The sequence below is a fragment of the Kryptolebias marmoratus genome, linkage group LG3, assembly GCF_001649575.2.
Source record: "Kryptolebias marmoratus isolate JLee-2015 linkage group LG3, ASM164957v2, whole genome shotgun sequence".
Taxonomy (NCBI): Eukaryota; Metazoa; Chordata; class Actinopteri; order Cyprinodontiformes; family Rivulidae; genus Kryptolebias; species Kryptolebias marmoratus.
In genome coordinates, this window is record NC_051432.1 from 1,062,955 (window position 1) to 1,082,151 (window position 19,197).

At 42.2% G+C, this 19,197-nt stretch overlaps 1 protein-coding gene across 1 annotated transcript in view; it reads right to left on the reverse strand.

Moving 5' to 3' along the window:
- Positions 1–19,197, reverse strand: part of LOC108247446 (slit homolog 1 protein) — a 137,265-nt gene that overhangs the window by 66,282 nt on the left and 51,786 nt on the right. The window contains exons 5-10 of the mRNA XM_037974921.1: positions 18,639–18,710; positions 9,555–9,626; positions 9,143–9,214; positions 8,853–9,016; positions 8,618–8,765; positions 3,103–3,174 (exon numbers count right to left, since the gene is read on the reverse strand). Coding sequence (XP_037830849.1) covers positions 3,103–3,174; positions 8,618–8,765; positions 8,853–9,016; positions 9,143–9,214; positions 9,555–9,626; positions 18,639–18,710 — 600 coding nt within the window. The remainder of the gene's footprint in view (positions 1–3,102; positions 3,175–8,617; positions 8,766–8,852; positions 9,017–9,142; positions 9,215–9,554; positions 9,627–18,638; positions 18,711–19,197) is intronic.

Consider the following 19,197-nt stretch of genomic DNA (forward strand, 5'->3'; position numbering starts at 1 on the left):
AGAAACTTTTTGGTGACTGTTTTGACCCTGGACTGGAGCTTTAAGAATTTGGTCCAGATCTCAATGCTGTAGGTTTTATTTGTGCTTCTGTCTCTATATAAACACAGAGACACGTTAGTCACAGTCTGTGAGAGTCGCGTGCAGTCTGCGCAGCCGTCTGGTGGGAACACGCAGCGCAGTGGCAGGGCCGGAAAGTGGGGGGCCAATGGCCCCCTGGCCCCAGTGGTTCCGGCGCCTATGGATAAGATACTGTGGGATTTCCAAATAAAGACTAATAAAAAGGTGGTGGTTAACCAACTGGACATTGTGGTGATAGATAAGATACAGAAGAGAGCAGTGGTGATAGATTTAGCAGTCCCAAGCGACTGTAACATCAGGAAGAAGGAGCAAGAAAAGCTTGAGAAATACCAAGGGTTGAAAGAAAGAGGATAGATAGATAGATAGATAGATAGATAGATAGATAGATAGATAGATAGATAGATAGATAGATAGATAGATAGATAGATAGATAGATAGATAGATAGACTGTTGTTTTTCTTTTACCATAAATATACAATGATTAAACTGTTTTAAGTGTTTTTATTTGCTTTAACAGCTTCTAACTCATCAGTATGTTTCAATGCAAACAATATTATGACTAAAGCATCATTGGAGGTGTTTCATTATTTGAATTGCATTTATGAGAATTTGTTGAAGGATGATTCAGTATTAATATTTCCACATGTGCTATCCTGTATGTTTAAACATTCTTACATTGCCGAATTATTTAACTTTATGGCTGCCAGATTAAATCAAATCAAATAAAACTAATTTGAAAATAAAAAAGTTAGTTTTATGAAATGACTGTTCTGTAAGTGAACTTGACAGCAATTCTTTCATGTGTAAGTGAGAGAGCTGCTCTGCTGGCCAAGTTTGGGTATTTATATCTTTGATTTGGTCTGGTCCTCCAAACCACAACATGTTAGATTATAAAGTCCTGGTGTTTTGCCACATGTCAGTCGCTCAACTGTCAGAATAAATTTGAAGACTAACCACTTAAACCAGCCTGGTTATGTAATCAACTGCTCGGGACACTCTCACAGCAGTGATGTAGGAGGGCAAATGATGGAGAAAAGGAAAAAGATTAAGAAGAGGAGGAAAACCACAAAGATACAAAGCAGGAAAAAGAGACTGACTGATGATGGAATTAGGCAAAAAAAAGCAGCAAGAGAGTACAAGAAAAAAAACAGGACTAAGAGAAAGTAAAAACTCAAAAAGTTATGAACTGTAATATTGTGAATAGATTTGGAGTTTTTAAACGTATGAATCAGATCATTGTGAAATATCTTGAGTTTGTTATACACGACTTTTAAAGAGCCTCTAATGGGGACAATATCTGATTGCAGGTTGATGTAAATCCAATGCTTCTCTGTGCTGAAAATCCACTGGGGCTGTTTGTTACACTGAGCAGGAAACAGCTCAGAGAGGAGAGGAGACAGAAGAATGAAGCAGTCCAGCTGGCAGATGAGACTTTAAAACACTGACATATTTCTTTGAGCCACTGGCCCCTTGAGGAAGAAATAATGTCTTCTGCTGATTTGGATTTAAGGTAGGTAGAACCCAAAAAAACAGGCAAACTTAGCTGATTTTGAAAGTACGTTATATAAGAGCAGGTAACACTGAAAGCAGTCAGTATAATAGCAAAAGCCACAATTTACTGCAGTTGATCTGGTGTTACATAGGAAAAAACAAGGTGTTTAGTTCTGGTTTAAACTCAAGTTTGACGAGTGGAAAAATATGACAAATTAATAAAATCATTTTGGTACCTGAACAGAAATCTGGCATTTGTTTCTTCAGTGAATTTGTTGTTTCAAAGCTTCCCATAATTTATTTTTTTCTGTATTTTTTTATCATCCTTTTTATGCGAGTAGGTTGAACATTTAGTTAACAGTTTTGTTGGATATTTTATTACAAATTAGATTTTATTGTGCAAAGGTTTAGAGTTTCTTTTATTCTTTTATACTTGGCTTCAAAGCAGCCTGATTTTTGTACTCTTTGGAAGTGATCTTAAGCTATATTTCTTGAAACTTTCTGAAGGTCCACCAGTGTTTGTTTTTTCGACTTTGACTGATTTTTCAGGCATTTTTAGTCCAGTACCTGACCATTTTCATAGAAATGTTTGCTCGTTTGGTTGGTTGGTAAACCACTTCAGTTTGACCTGTGAATCATTGAGGCATTATTAAGCTTCTAAAATCAAGTAATGAGCCAACTTTAGATATTGAAAATCAAATTTAAATTGGATCTTTACGTTTCTTATTACCAGCAGCCTGTCACAACAACAATTTTGTATCACTTCTTTAGTTGTGTTGTGTTGGTATTCTCTGAAGAACACCAAAGAACTCTCATGAATGTAAGTGTTTTGGTTCTTTGTTTGTTTCTTGTTCATGCTGTTTTGGATTTCATGCCTCGTCACCATTCACCTCCCCAGTATTTTTCCACCCCTGCCTGCCACGCCCACCTCACCTGCTCCTCGTTCAGTCCACAGCTGCATCCCATAATCATCTTCCCTCTGTCTTTATAACCGGTCTCTGTTTTGTCACTTATCACTGGGTCATTGCGTTTTGTCATGCTTGTCGTTCCGTTTTGATCTCCTTGTGTCTTGCTCCTTGCCATGCCCTGTTCTCTCGTTTTTTTGGATTTAGTCTTTGTTTGTTTTGCTGCCACGTCAGCCCTTTTGTTTTGACTGTTTTCTTTAGTTAATAAATTAGTTTTTCATTTTCATCAGCTTTGAGTCTGCATTCTGGGTTCACCTCTGTCTCCACGTTTCATGACAAGAACAAAGTTCAGTAAACATGAATAGTATTTTAGTTGGTTCCTCATTTACTGAAAACTGAACATACAGCATGGTGATGCCTCTCTCAGGTCCCGTTCAGGTCTTTGATGATTTTTTTGGGAGTTCTTAAAGATAGTTGATAGTGTTTTAGGCTTGCCTTTTTTTTTTCTTAGGTCACAAGAATAGGTCAGGAAAAATATGACCCATTCTTTTAACTTCAGCTTATACAGATTATTCAGTTGTAAGTTGTGTGTATAGCACTGACAAAATGCTTGTGTTGAAAAACTCACATTCGGCGGAGCTTCTTGTAGGAGGTGAAGGCGCCTGGAGGAACCGACTTGATGCCATTCTGTTCAAGACGGCTGAAGGGAACAAAAATAGAAAAACAAATATTAACACTTTCCCAACAATAAATTCTATTTTCAGACATTGTTGTGTTCCACTGAAACTACTCCAACATACAACATACTGATAAAATAAAATTTTAAAAATAAATTTACCGGTGTCTACACATAACTTTGTGAAGAACAAAAGTATTTCATGGACAGTCACCATGCAAAAACTGTAAGTTGTATTAAAAAGCAAAAATCTTTAACCATAAGTTGTAGAAGCATGGCCATCACATGTGCAGGTTTTTGGGTCAACAGTGTAGGAGATATGACAAGTTAAAAAAAACTCACTTCCAGTTTGGAAGAGAAAATTCAGAGCTCAGATACAATGGGAGTCATTCAGTTTGAATGTGTGCACTCGCTGCATTCTGAGGATATTTCACAGAAAATCAAAAGTCACACTGGATAAAAGAAGACAAAAATGCTTATGATTTGATATAAATCATATATTAATCTTCAAAAATCATAAAACTTAAATAGCGACTGTGTAAAAATTGTTAAAGATATGAAAATTCCCATTTGGTTTTGTAAATTCCACCTTTCTTTGACCCATTTACACTGAATATTTTTCTACTGTGATTTATGCCTGAGCTTTAGGGTTCCAAAGAGGGCTAGCTTTTCATAATTGTTTTGCTAAAACCCTATTGTTGTGTAAGTGAAAGTTGTTTTTAAGTTTTTTACTAATCTTATCAGTGCCGCCAAATGTACTACTTACCCAAATTCATAGTGCACTATTCCCAAACATGCCACATATTTTAATGTATTTTCATATGGAGTTTTTCCAAAACTGCAGGAGGAGCAGTAAATCAAAAACCTTGACAGAAACAGAAGAATAATGAGCGAACAGTAATAAGACGGCTTCATTCCTTGTGCATTGGCATTGGCATCCTTATTCAAAAAAAAGAAAAAAAAAAGTTCTGGCTCTGTACAAGTCTGGTATGAATTTGTTGAAGGTTGTAAAAGAATCCTGCTTTCCATCTGACATCGCTCACAATGCTCCCCCTCTCCAGCAGAGTGGAGTTTCTGATCAGTGCTGCTGTGCAACATGCAACCTGTAATTCTAGATCACACTGATAGAATTGGCAGAAACAAAAAGTATGTACATGTAAAGGCCTGTAAAAATCAATAATTGAATTTTCCCATATTACCACCCGCTGTGTCTGTCATGCTACTGAATGTGAGCCAGTCGCAGCAGTGTGCCAACATATGGAGATTGTGTACTATTAAGTTTCCAAAAAGCCTTTTATGGTCAAAAAAGACAAGGGTTTATGTTGTATTTGGAAGAAGGAAGTGGATCAGTACAATCAGTAAGAAACAATTCTTTCATTCCAAGAAATACACAGTCTGTGAACTGCAGGCAAAGTTTGCTTTCTTTGTAACGTAAGAGTTTTGAGAAGAGAATGTATGTAGGACTCAAAAAATACTGATCCTTTCCTTTGGAGAGAAATGTTATGAAATAATGTAATTATAACCAAAAATAAATACCAGATTTTCCAGACTATGTAAGGCACACTTAAAAGCCTTCAATTTTCTCAAAAAACGAGAGTGCGCCTTATAATCCGGAACACCTTATATATGTAAGAAGTTTTAATGTTTTTGGTAAATTACAAAGCCACACCACTTGCAGCATTAAGGCTCAGTTATAGTCACACATGGCTCTGCACACAGTGCACAGACCTGAGTGAGCAGTGTAGGCATTTATACTTGACGCCTACGTCAGTGCAGTATTCTTCTGTGAGTTTTGAACCGTTTGATTATTTTTGTGTATTCTCATAGAGTGATCATATGAATGCTGATACAGGCGAACCAGCTCTGCTGGAGCACCATAATCATCCATTGTGATTCGCAGTCCGCGCAAAGTTACAAAAATTGCGAGCTGCATGCGCCTTATAGAACGGTGTGCCTTATATATGATAAAAGTTCAAAATTGGACCATTAATCGACAGTGCATCTTTTAATCCAGTGCGCCCTGTAGTGCGGAAAATACGGTAAATAAAGGCAATTCTAAGGGTGCCAATGGAGCTATTGCCCAAATTTTCAATAACCATAAGTTTTCATCTATAAAGCCGAAAAGTAACTTGGGACTAAATTTTGTAGGGACAGACTTTCCAAAGGGCTTACGCAGGCAGTTGCCAATGACCCCGAGGTTTAGAGAGCGCCAAAAAAGCATTAATGCCTTTACAGAATGGATGCTTTCCAAACGCCTTATTTTAGGGCTTAGAAAAACTTCCAATGTGCCATAATTTATTGTTTAATATTGTGATGATTATATCAGTTGCAATTAATTCACATTTTTCTTACTCCTCACTCCTCCTCACAGGACACAATGGACATAAAGAGGCTAAGGACACAGACCACGGAATTTTCAAATGGAGAAATGGCAAATTGTAGGTTTTGTTTTACTTAGTTTCGATGAAAGCACAAGCCTACAGTGTTAGCATTTTATCCATCATTTATTTATCTGCAGAGGAAAACTGAGAAGTGAACTGATGGAAATCTACAGCAGCAGTTTTGTCTGAATATCAAGGTAAGACCCAACAGATCTGCTATCACAAGCAGAGCATTTCGGCTTTCACCATTATGTTCCCCTTGGTATATGAAACTTTATTTAAAAAAATTGCTTTGGGTTTTTTTCCAATTGTAATGGACACAAAGATGATAAAGGGGAAAAAAGAGATGGAGGAAAAGTTTTGAAGAGAAAAAAGGAGCTAGAAGTAGAAGAGAAAAAGAAAAGCATAGAGAGAAAACAAGTCAACACCCTTGAAATCTGTCTCGGGACCTGCGGAAAGAGAAAACAAAACAAAGAATCCACAACAATAAAAAGCATATGAGGTATATAATAACAGTTATAACTTAAATGTAAATTACACAGTACAATAATACAAGAGGGTAATTAGTGACAACCGCAATCCAACTGACAGTGGATCTGACAACCACCTGAATCTAGATACCTGTGTGTGCGTGTATCTATAAGGTTTCTCCCTAAGAGTATTTGGTAGTGAGTGTTGGGGCCAACAGATCCACCACCCAGGACACGAGGACAGCATGAGGAAGAGCGGAGGCACAGAGACCTAGCGGCCCCCCAAGCCCGGAGCCCCAGGGCCCCCCCGCAAGGATAACCGGGCCCCACACAAGAGGGCAGCCCTGGCAGCCATGATGCACAAGCCCCAGGGGGTCGCAGCGACGTGCCCACAGGCCCCGCCGGCAACCCGCTACGCCGGAGCAGATCTGGCCATGGACAGAGAGACATGAGCCCCGAGGGCGCACCACCCCCCAGCCGAGGCCCGACCGAGCCCGGGCACCCAGGTCCCAGCAAGCAGCCACCAGAGCGAGCCGGCACACACCCCAGCACCCAGCCCTAGACAAGAGCCACCCACACACCGGGGGGCAGAGGCACCAACCACCGGTGGGGGGTGTGACAGGGGGAAATAGGCCCCACATTAGTGAGTGGCCCAAGATGATCCGGAGAGGTGGCAGCCCAGAACCCAACCTGACAGATAAACAGCCATACACAAACACAATCATACATCCCCACCCACAACCTCACATACAGAAACTCACATCCACTCGCCCAACATAAATACAGACAAAAAAAATAAAAAATCAATGAACATAACACACCTACTCACACCCCAATACACACTCTATACTCCCAGGTCCAGGTGAAGTCCCCCAAAGGGGCAGCCTATCCCCGGACCCAGGAGACGGTCCCCTTCTCTCCGGGGTGGAGAAGAGCAGACAGCCCAACCCTCCGCCGCAAGGGCAGAGTAGCCTGTGAGCCAAGAGGAGAGCCAGGTACCATCCAGACAACCCCGGCCCAGCCACCAGCCCCGACCCCATCCAGAGACAGGCCAGGAAGACTCCACCCAGCTCCAACAAGCCAGCCAGTCAGCCAGCCAGCCAGCCCAGCCCCAGGGCGAAGCAGCCCAATCCCACACTGCAGATCCCCCCCGCCCCCGCAAGCCCAGAGGTCCCCCCAAGGGGACACCTCCAACCAGCGCACAAACATTGAACACGCACCCCCAAACACAGACCCCACAAATCCCCCACCTGCTGGTGGTCGCCCCCGTAGAAGGGCCACAGGTCCGAAAAACCAGCCAGAATACACCCCACCAGCGTAAGTCCAGCACACAGCCCCACCTCAGGTGCCCTGCCGGATCCCACCCACCCACCACACAATAAGCCGCAACAGCAAGGCAACAGGCCCGCACGACCCCACCGCAGCCCCACAAGGGACTGCAACCAAGCAGACACCACTGAACCATGCAACAATGCCGAACCCCCAACTCAATACAAGGACAAGATCAACTTCCTTGCCAAGCACCCCCTGCAGGAGGCCCACACCCGGGGCCAACAGCCCCCACCATGTCCCCTCAAACATATAAACAAACCCTTCTAACCATCCCTGCGACCTCAGCCCAGGGACAACCACCACCAAGCCCAGCCCCACCGCCGCCACCAAACCAACCAAAACCCCAGCGGCTCCAGACCCGAAAAAGGATGCAACCCCTCCACAGCACCCTTTACAATCCTCTGTGGCAAACAGCAGGGCCGACATCTCCCCGATGATGCGACCAGCGAGGCAGGAGAACAGGGAGCCCGCCAACCAACCGGTCCATGCCAGCAGCCCCAGGCTGCCCATGAAACAACACACAAGCCAGCACCAGCCAGGTGCATGCCACCGTCCCACCAGCCCGACACCAACTGCAGACCAGAGTTTTGACTGAAAATGATCTTCAGAGGGGTTTTTTTAACACAGGCTGAAATGTTTACTGCGCGGGACTTCATAAAAAAAAGAAAAAAAAATCCCCTGACATTACTGAAATGGGATCAACCTTTTTTTTTTTTTGCACCTCAGAAGAGTCATTGGTGTGAGCTTCATATGATACACACTTCTCAAAACAAGTTACATTTTGTTGATCTTTACAGTATTTTCTGTCAGTTATTGCTGTAGTTATTACCCTGTTTCAATTTGTTTGAGTCAAGAAGTTTGGCACAAAATGTTGCCAATTAATTGTGATAATTACAGTTAACATATATTACAGTTAGCACATATTGCAGTGCAAACTAGAAATGAGCATTTTCTGACTCTCTCTGTATTTGTGTATTTGCTTCTGACTTAATTTAATTACAGTAAAAAGGGACATGAAGTTGTTTTTAAAACTTGCTTCTCAAATCTCAGATAGTGTTTTTGTTGTTGAGATGTAATCAGTAAGATTTTATGTTATTTTAGCCCACCCTCCCATTATCACCACAAGCCACCACTAAATAGAAATAAGCCTTTCAAGCAAAATAACTTCACTGTGGTGGAAGATATCCATGCATTGTCAGTACGTCCAGTCAATTACTTAATTTTGATAACTTAGAGGTGAAATATAAAAGCTGAATAGATTTTTTTTTTACTAGGAATACTCACATCTCAGTCATGGCCTCTGGCAGGTGGGCAGGGATGGCGGTAAGTCCCCTCCCACGACAGTCCACAATATTGTTACTGCAGGAACACATTGGAGGACAGGATCCAGATGCCAAACTGCATGGCTGAACAAAGGCACTGCCACTGTAACCTTAAAAAAAGACAGAAAGAAACAATCTGAGCTTTGACTCTATTATCTGTGTTTGAGCTCAGGGAGTTTTACTTTGGGCTGCCGTACCTGAGCAGGCAAAGTCACTCTTTCGCAGCTCAGCGAGGTTGAGGCCTCTCAGAGAGGGAGGAGAACTGCACTGAGTGTAGAGGCCCAATGCTGGTCGCTGCCGCAGCCAAGGAGACAGCCAGGCCAGGTGACAATCACAGCGCAGGGAGTTGGAATGGAGACGACTGGAGGACGACAAAAAGGTGAACAGATACTGAGAAAATGAGGAAGCATTTAAGAGTGAGTAGACAGACATAGAGTCAGATGTATGTCTGTGTCCTTGTAACCAACTAAGGATAAGAGGTACTTACAATGTGCGGAGCTTTGGCATGTGGTTGAAGCTAGAGACTGGGATGGTACTGATGTTGTTGTTGTTCAATGTGCTGGGAGAAACAAATACAGAGGCAGCAAAAAAAAAAAGAGAGAGAAGACCAAGGAAGGATGAAAGGAAAAGAGTGAAAGGTTATTGGATAGGGTGAGGTAAGAATGAAGTGTAACAGGATGGACAAATTAAATTAAAAATGGCAGGAAAGAAAAGGAAAACATCAGGTTCAGCTGCAAATATGTTCCGTTACACACATAATCTGGTCTTCATCAGAAGAACTACAAATGGCTGCAAAAAGTTTCATAATGCCTTCAAACACAATCACATAAGGAAACTTTGCATATCTTTAAAGTGATGGAGAACAATTGGAGGAGAAATTATGCTTTCAGATTACTCACAGCACTTCCAGAGATCGAAGAGCTCGAAACGCTCCTTCCTCAATACAGTTGATGTGATTTTTATCCAGTTGACTGGTAAAAACAAGATGGCAAAACTACAATTAGGAAACATACAGTATGTATAGTATAATCCAGAGTTACAGTGTCTTGAAAAAGTATTCAAACCCCTTGAACCTTTCCAAATTTTGTCACATTACAATCATGAACTGAGTAGTTTGTAAATGTAAAGTGGAAAAAATCTGATACATGGTTTTAACACATGAAAAACAGAAAAGTGTGGTGTGCATTTATTTTTAGCCCCCCTAAATTAATACTTCATAGAATTGTCAGGATCTGAGGAGATGACAGAGGCAAACCCAGAGCGCAGACTTGTTTTAAATCAACTAATTTATTAAGCGAAGCAGACTGAGGCGATGCATCGGCCGGGGACCCTCGGCGAAGGAGACTGAGGCAAGGCTGAGCAGAGCGAGGCGTCGATCCAGACCCTTGGCGTGGCTGAGCGGAGCGAGGCATCGATCCAGACCCTCTGTTTGGCTGAGCGGAGCAAGGCGTCGATCCAGACCCTCAGCGGAGCACGGATGCGGAGAATCCCAAGGGCTCAACCAGTCCTTGCGGTGGCCATCCAGGGGGCCCGAGAATCCAGGAGGTGGACATCCAAAAAGACACGGCAACTCGAGAGCGTGGCGCCCAGGGAACTCAAGAACGTGGCACCCAGGGAACTCAAGAGCATGGCACCCAGGGAACTCGACCAGCAGCGGGACTGGAGAATTGGCTGGCCGCGGAACTGGAACTTTTGCCGGTGAGGTAGTGGTGACGTTGCTGTTGCCGACCCCCATGGTGACACTGGAAGGTGGATGTTCTGGGGTCCCAGGTGGTGCAGGAGCGAGAAAGGCATCGCAGTCCGCGACCCTTTCGGAGGCTGAGGGAGAGGCGTCGACCCTGCCGACCCCCACAGAGACACAGGCTGATGGGGCGTCGTTGTCGTGGCCGACCCCCACGGAGACACAGGCTGGTGGAGCGTCATGGTCGCCGACCCCCACAGAGACACAGGATGACACAGCGTCCTGGTCGCCGACCCCCACAGAGACACAGAATGGCACAGCATCGGCATCACCGACCCCTTTAGAGACGCTGACTGGTTTGGCAGATTTTGAGAGTGGTGCAGGGGGGCTCTGCAGGGAGGCTCTGCAGAAGGCGCAGGGAGCTCAGAGGGCTCGGTAGAGGGCTCAAGGAAGCTCAGAGGGCTCAGCAGAGGGCACAGAAAGCTCCGAGGGCTCGGCAGAGGGTGCTGGAGCTGCAGAGAGCGGCACTGGAGGGTCTGGGGATGGGTTAGTTAAATGTCCTTTTATCTGAGTTACTGTAGTGTAGATGTTGGAGTAGTGAGTCAAACTGAGGAGACCAGAACGGGACAAAAGGATCTTTTCGATGAGTGAAAAGGCGACAAGGTTGTGACTGGGGTCAGTATTAGTGACTGTAGAAGAAAGAAGTTTGTTTTTTTTGGGAGAAGATGTTCATGAGATCAGTGGGTGAAAGTGCGGAGGCCTTTAAGTAGGCGGGAACATGGTCCAGGTTGGGGGAACCCAGAAGACAGGCCTGAGAGGTTGTGGAGGCGTTCCCGTCCGCGACCCTCACAGAAACAGGGGGAGTGGCATCTCCGTCCATGACCCTCTCGGAGGCAGAGAGAGAGGCGTTGCGGTCTGCGATCCTCCTGGAGGCAGTGGTGATGGCAGTCCCTCCCAGCTGGGACGCCTTGGCGGCGGTGGAAGCCGCGGTGGAGGCAAGTCGACCCACCGGAGAAACTGTGGTAGCATCGGTCCATCCCACCGGTGAAGCTGTGGCAGCATCGGTCCGTCCCACCAGAGAAGCTGTGGCAGCATCAGTCCGACCCACCGGAGAAGCTGAGGTGGCGACATCGGTCCGTCCCATCAGAGAAGCTGAGGCGGCGGCGGTCTGACCCACCGGAGAGGCTGTGGCCGCATCGGTCTGTCCCACCGGAGAACTCGCTGGCAGCGGTAGAACAGGAGACTTCACTGGCGGCGGTGGCGCTGAATTCTTCGCTGGCGGCGTTGGTGGTCTGAGGGCCAAGCGGGTTCCCCAAAATGGAGATGCCCTTTCCTCATCCGCCACCAGCATGGGCGACGGGAGAACCTCACAGTTGGCCGGTACCTTCCTCCTTTGTCAACCCCGTCAGCGGAAGACCGGGAGCTCAGGAGATGCAGCAGCCACCAGGGACACGGAAGACGCAGCAGCCACCCGCTGAGGATCTCGTCCAACCCTGGGGATGTCTCAAGCCCGGGGTGGCGAAGTGCCTCCCTTAGGAGGGCATGGGCTGCCCGAAAACACTCCTGTTTGTCCAGGGAGGTGGTCTCCACATCGCAGTATTTTCTCACTGCAATGTGGAGCCGGAGAAAATCCTCTTCTGAGAGGTTTGAAAGAGAAAATGAGTCCGCTGGGTTCAGAGGTGGCTGATTCATCCTGTCAGGATCTGAGGAGATGACGGAGGCGAACCCAAAGCGCAGACTCATTTTAAATCAACTAATTTATTATAGTAAAAAAATAGACAAAACAAAATCAAAAAGCTGATGTGACAGCAGAGACTAAATAAACAACAAAGGCGAGAACATACCACACAGAGCGATGAACACAGGAACAGGCACGGAGACAGAAACCAAGAGCACAGAAACAATGAATCAGTGGTGAGTGGAGGAGATGACCGGGTTTTTAAACACAGGAGAAGATTAGATAAGTGGGCACAGGTGATACAAATTGCTGTCAGGTGGAGATGGGCGTGGCAGAGCGACAAGTGAGTAACTGAGGAAGAATGAGTAGTGACAGAAATCACAAAGACACAAGTAACAAAATCTAAAACTGAGACAAGAATAACTGAACACAAACAGCAAACATAAAAACAAATAAACAAAAACCCAAAACCCCACAAGAATCACTTTTTGTTGTAATTCCAGCTGCTTTGAACATCTAGAGAGTGAATTTTTTGTTCATTCTTTGGATCGAGAGCATCTGTGAACAGCAGTTTTTAAGGTTTGCCACAGATTCTCAGGTAGATTTAGGTCTGGACTCTGACTGGACAATTCTAACACATGTGATCTGATCTATTCCATTGTAGATCTGTCTGAATGTTTCAGGTTGTTGTCTTGCTAGAAGGTGAGCCTCAACCCCAGTCCCAAGTGTTTTTAGCCTCTTTTTCCAGGATTGTTCTGTATTTAGCTCCATTTATCTTTCCATAAACTCTGAGCAGCCACAATGTTAAAGAAAAGCAGCCCCACAGTATGATGCTGTTTCACAGTGGGGATGGTGTGTTCAGGGTGATGTGTAGTGTTAGTTTTTCGCCACACATAGCTTTTTTAAGTTTTGTTCTGATCTGAGCAGAGCTTCTTCCTCCACATGTTTGCTGTGTCCCTACATGACTAATAGTTGTCCTGTGGACGGATTGTCCCACCTGAGCTGTGGATCTCTGCAGCTCAGCTTAGGTTATTGTTTTATAACCTAACCCTGCTTTAAACTTCAACTTCATTTATGACCTGTCTGGTGTGTTCCTTGGTCTTCGTGATGTTGTTTGATGACTAATGTTCTGTAACAAACCTGTGAGGCTCACAGAACATCTGGATTTATAATGAGATTAAATTACCCACAGATGGACTCTGTTTACTAGTTAAGTGACTTCTGAAAGCAAGTGATTTCTCTGGATTTTAACTCAGAAAAAAGGGGCTGAATACCAATGTAGGCCAGACTTTTCAGATTTTAATTGAAAAAAAAGTTTTGAAGCATTTATAATTTTCCATCCATTTTACAATTATGCACTATTTTGTTCTGGTCTATCATTCAGGATTTGTGAGGGTTTTTGGTTGTTTTTCGCTTACTGATGTTTCAGTTTATTCTTTCATTTATTGATGTGGTTATTTGCTGTTTTTTCTTGTGGTTATACTTTTCAAGATATCTTGTGTTTATTTCCCATTGATTCTCTGTGTCACTATTTAGTTCTTCTGCTCTTCAGTCAGTCCTGGCCCTCTCACTCACACCTGTTTTCTGTATCATTGGTCTCATCTGTTGCAACTTGCCTCTGTCCATTTATTCTCTTAGCCCTTACTCATCTGCAGTCAGTCATTTTGGGTCCATGCTCTGTCCACTTCCCCTCTGTGTGTTTTGTGTTGTTGTTCTCCTGCCACACCAGCCATTTTGTTTTGTATGGTTTTTATTATTAAATCACTACTTTCTTGAGTCCTAGTGAAAGTCTGCATCCTTGGACCCAAGTTTTACTTGAAACTGTGACAATATCACATAATATTTCATTAAAATACTTTGAAGTTTGTGGTTGTAAAATGGCTAAAGTTGGAAAAGTTTACTCTTTTAAGTTTACTTTATTTGAGGCACTGTACATATATGATGAATATATCTGTGAAATATGGCCTGATGGTCAGAAGCTGCCACATATGATTTTCACCTGATTTTTGGTGCCCTCAAAAAAATAAATCAAATAAAAAAAAAAAAAAAATCAGAATTTTAATTTAAAAACAAAATAAAGATTAATAAAAATCAGTATCTAATAATTAATCCTGAGATTCAAGATAGATGTATTATTTGCCCAATTAATTGAACTGGCTGATGTTTGTAATGTTTCAATGAACTGGCTAATGGCCATGCCTGTACATATTTAACTGATTACCAAGAAGGAAAATGAAGATGCAGCAGCAGCTGCTACAAACAGCTCACTATAGACTGCAATTTAGCTTTTTCAAAACAAGAATTATCTTTTACATTTATTTGTTGTAGCTTTTTAAGTATCCAAGTTGTCAAGTTTGGTGGATGGGTGGTTGGACCCATGATACAGACTGACTCAGAAAGCTCCTACGAAAAACTAATTTATATAAAATAACAAAACAAAAGGCTGCCATGGCAGTAACAAAACAAAATAACAAAAACTTACAAAATACAGTATTCAATTACCACTATGGCGAGACATAAAGAAAACCAGACAGCATATCAGAGTGACAAAGAACCACCCAGATAGCACACAATGTTAAATCAACATTGAATTATAATCAGAATGGTTGATATTTGGTTGAAGTCGACAACTGACGATGGATCAACCATGAAACAACCATCCAATTCTAACCATTGAAACTGTGTCATTGAATCAATGTTGTTTTGTGGTTGAAATCTAATGACTGAAATGCTGATGTCTGATCAATGTCTGATCAATGTTGAATCAATGTCAGCTGTTTTGCCACACCCCTTCCCCTCCTCTCCTCCTCATCGGAGCTCTGGGTCAGAGCATTTTATTAGTGAGTGGGGGATATCACATTTAAAATTAAGCCCTGTAGAGGATATTTGGTGCTGATTCCTTTCTGTACATTTTCTTACTTGTTCATAACAATTCTTACTGACTGTGTGTGATATATTGACATGAAAACATCTACAACATACTACAAGGTGTGGAGCAGTCCACCCCTACCGTTTACATGAGTGGGATGGCCCAACCACACAGCCACTTCGCTGTTGGCTTATTGGCAAAAGATGTTAATTCAATGTTGAAATATCATCACAAAGGTTGCATGTATGGTTGAGGTCGACAACTGATGGTGGATCAACCATCAAACAACCATCCCACTCTAGCCAATTACCTAGCGTTGAAACTGTGTCATTGAATCAATGTTGTTTTGTGGTTGAAATCTAATAAATAAAATGCCAATGTCGAATCCAGTGTTTTTCAGCACTGGTCCTCCAGGCCCTACGAGTCTTAGGCATTTCCCTAATTGAGCACACATGATTTTAATTGAAGTCTGATTAACAGGGTTTTGCTGAACTGAAAACATGCAGGTCAGTTTGCCTTGAGGACAAGGTTTGGGGAAGAACTAGTAATCTAAATGTTCAATCAGTGTCAGCGGTTTTTCGCACACCTCCAGCTCCACCTCCCATTCAAACCCCCAACCCCTCTCCCTCCACCCGCCAAAGACACACACACACACACCCCATTCCCTCCACCGCCCACCCCTCACCTGGCCCCTCCCTCCTTTCCACTCTCCTCCCCTCCTCCTTTGGCTCCAGGTGAAACAACTTTTATTTTTGGTGAGGGTTAATCACGTTATAATTTAAGCACTATGTGTTGACAACATTGGGTTGTGATTCCGTTCTGTACATCTTCTTGTCTGTAAATGTTATGACTGACTATTTGTGTGTGATATGTTGACACATGTTGACATATGTTGAAGTCACTACAAGGAGTTAGGTGGTCCACCTCCCACATTTTACATGACTGGTATGTCCTAATCACATAGCCCCTTTGCAGCTGGCTTGGTGCAACCTGTTTCTGAATTTAATTATTCAACTCCCAGCACTTTTGTGATAAGTGTGGCCAATCGACTTTTATCTTAACCTATTTATTGTAAACCAACTGCATTGTGATGTGCTTATGTTGCAGCTTGGTAGGGAAATAAGCAGTGATGGCATAGTTACGTTGAAAAAGTAACTTTAAATCAGATTTTGATAACTTCTTGAAACCATAACTTAGTGACATTACTGCTTACTTCATTTGGAAAGGAGCTAAGTCAGACTACATGTTACTTTTTTAATTACCTTAAGCAGCTGCTGACAACAACCCTCCACCACCTGTGAAAATTACGTAAGAGCTTTGCCAGTTTGTTGATGAAGGCCTGACTGGTTAACTGCTAAGTCAGGATGTCATACGATACGGCTGTTATAAGAAAGTGTAATGGAACTGCTATGTCATGGTGTCATGCTGATTAAATAAAAGTATAATGGTGATCACAGCATATGCCTGTTTGACTGATATAGCCGTCAGTTTGAGCTACACCTATGGCGATCTGACAACAAATGCTGATCTGACCGAACAAGCTGTAGTAGAGGAGACTGCTTAGATACCCCGATAAACACGTAGAATATCTAATTTCACATTGTTTAAGCCCCTAAAGACAATTTTTCAGGAAGGCATTAGGAAATAATATGGCCCTTGTTAAATTTCCATTCTGACGTAGGACAGTGAAGTTTGGTTGTGCACTTTGTGAGGTCTCGGGCTGCTTGGTCCTGCTATAGTGAGCCGTTTAGTTATGCTGGTATTTTAAAATGAACAATGACTTTTGCATTATAATAATTACCTTTCTTGATATGGATCTAATTGTACAAATATGTTATGTTTCAGCTTGTTTCACATTGCATATTACAATTCAGCATATTATTCAGAATCTCTTCCTCATCTCCTTTTTTTAATTTTTCCAGCTTTAATTTCAAGATAACAGCATTGAAGAAAGAAGACAACTGTAAGAAAACAGGTGCAGTTTGTGCACACACCAGAACCTGGATATAGGAGCGGATGACACCCCTCAACAAAGTGAGGGGAGGGGATAATAAGAAATTGTATGTAATATACACTCTATCTTTATGACTTTCTTTTGTCTTTCAGCTGCTGCTCGCCAGTTTAAACCAAGGCTAACTGACCAAAATTACAGCGAAACTGTAAAGAAATGGTTTCGCTATGCACCAGAGCGGGAGGGAGGCATTGAAAGGCAACCAAAGGGACGACAACAAGAATGAAATTAAATAAAATGTTTAAGAAATGCCATGTTGTTATTTTTAAGTATGTGTGACCACATTTTAGGAATTTAGGTAATGTAAGCTAATTTTGAATGACATAATACCCATCGTCACCAGAATTATGTGTTTAACACCAGTAAAGGAACCTTTAATGGTATGTTATGATATAGACCTATCAAACCAAAAGGTGTACATGAATCAATGATTCTTTAACTTAGATTCAATATAAGATCAACCCAAATGTGGAAGAAGAGTCACATTGAGATGATGGTTGAATCAACGTTGATTCCTAACTGATTCAATGTAGAATCAACACAAATATGCATGCAGATCCACAGTCAAATGAGTGCCGAATCAACATTGATTCAATGTAAACTCAACAGAAATATGTGTGCAGAACCACATTAAGATGAAGGTTGAATCAACGTTGATTCCTAACTGATTCATTGTAATATCAACACATATATGCATATAAATTGACATACAGATGATGGTTGAATCAACATTGATATAATGTTAGTTATGGTTGAAACCCTAACGTTGATTCAACATACAAGTCACCGACCACTTTCAATGTCAGCCTTCAATGTTGATTCAATGTCTCTGCCTGACATTGATTCAATGTTGTTTAAACCATTCTGTGCTATCTGGGCAGTGAGTAAGTAAGGAGAATGACCAGATTTTAAAGACAGAGGGTGATTGCAAAATAACACAGGTAACTGATTACAAGCAAGGGACAGGTGTGTGTGGTTGAGGAAAACCGATAGAACTACTGAGGGAGAGTGAGTGATGCACAAGGAACACAGGGAGCAGAACAACAAACAGAAATATATTAACACTGGGGAATAAACTGAACACAGGGAACACAAGAAACATGAAAGAATAACCCTAATACAAAAGAAACTTTAAAAATAGCTCAACAAAACCCAAATCCTGACACAAGTTCCTCTAAGTGTTGTTAAACGTGTGTTTATTTGAATAAAGCAGTTATGTTATTTTGTTGGTAAATGGTATATCCATATTACCAAAAAAATATTTTGTAAATCGACCGTCAGCTGCTCTGATTTCAAAGTACATTTTAATAAGCCATAAAAACATCTATATAACTTTAACAAAACAAACAAAACTAACAAAACATCTAGGATGTCTAAGCCAAAAGATTTTGGCTATGCTTAACAAAGTTAGTGACTATTTTGATGGGATCATATCTGCTTCATACTTGACAACTATGCAACAAACCTATCAGTATTTTGTTTTGTTTTGTAAAGAAAAGAAAAGTCCTGAACGTGTTATTTCATATAACTGGCTGGTAGAATAGTCTTTTTAAATTTAACATGGGATTTCAGTTGCTTTAACTAATTCTATGTGGCCCTCTGGAAGTAAACCATTGCACATCCTAGATTATATTTTTTTTTGCCTGAATTGCAGTTTTTTGACTGCATACTGGACCTTTTTGGATTTTGGATTTGGACCTCTTGAACAAATAACAGATTGTTTATCGCTTTTAGTTTCACTTACAGATTTTTGAGATCTGTGGCCCCTCTAAAAGCCCTCCTTGGGATGGCCTGGATGGCATTTTCGCTCAAATCCCTGGAAAAAAAAAGGTAATACATTCAATTATTACTTTCTGGTTTCAATGCATTGACACTCTGTTGTGTGAAGCAACAACAATCTTAGAAAATACTAAATGAAAGGAAATGTATGTTTTGTTCCACTGATCTGTTAACACAACATATTTCCATAAAGTCTAGAGTGACTGTTTTTCACCTTTTTCACCAAACCTAAACACAGCTTCCACATGACTTCAGTGCAGTTCTCTTTTTATGCCCGGACTCCTGCAGTAGCACACTGCTCAGAGAAACCAGCAGAGTCTGTGTTTCAACAGGTTGGTATTACACCTAACTTTAAACAGGAGGACCAGAGCTATAGATTCCACAATATGCTTAAACAGCAGTGATAGACAACAAATATTTAAAAAGATGAAGTTATGTGTGTGTGTGTGTGTGTGTGTGTGGATGTTACAGGAAGACAGGAGGTGTGTATGTGCTTCAGGGAAGACATTACACATCTTTCTGAA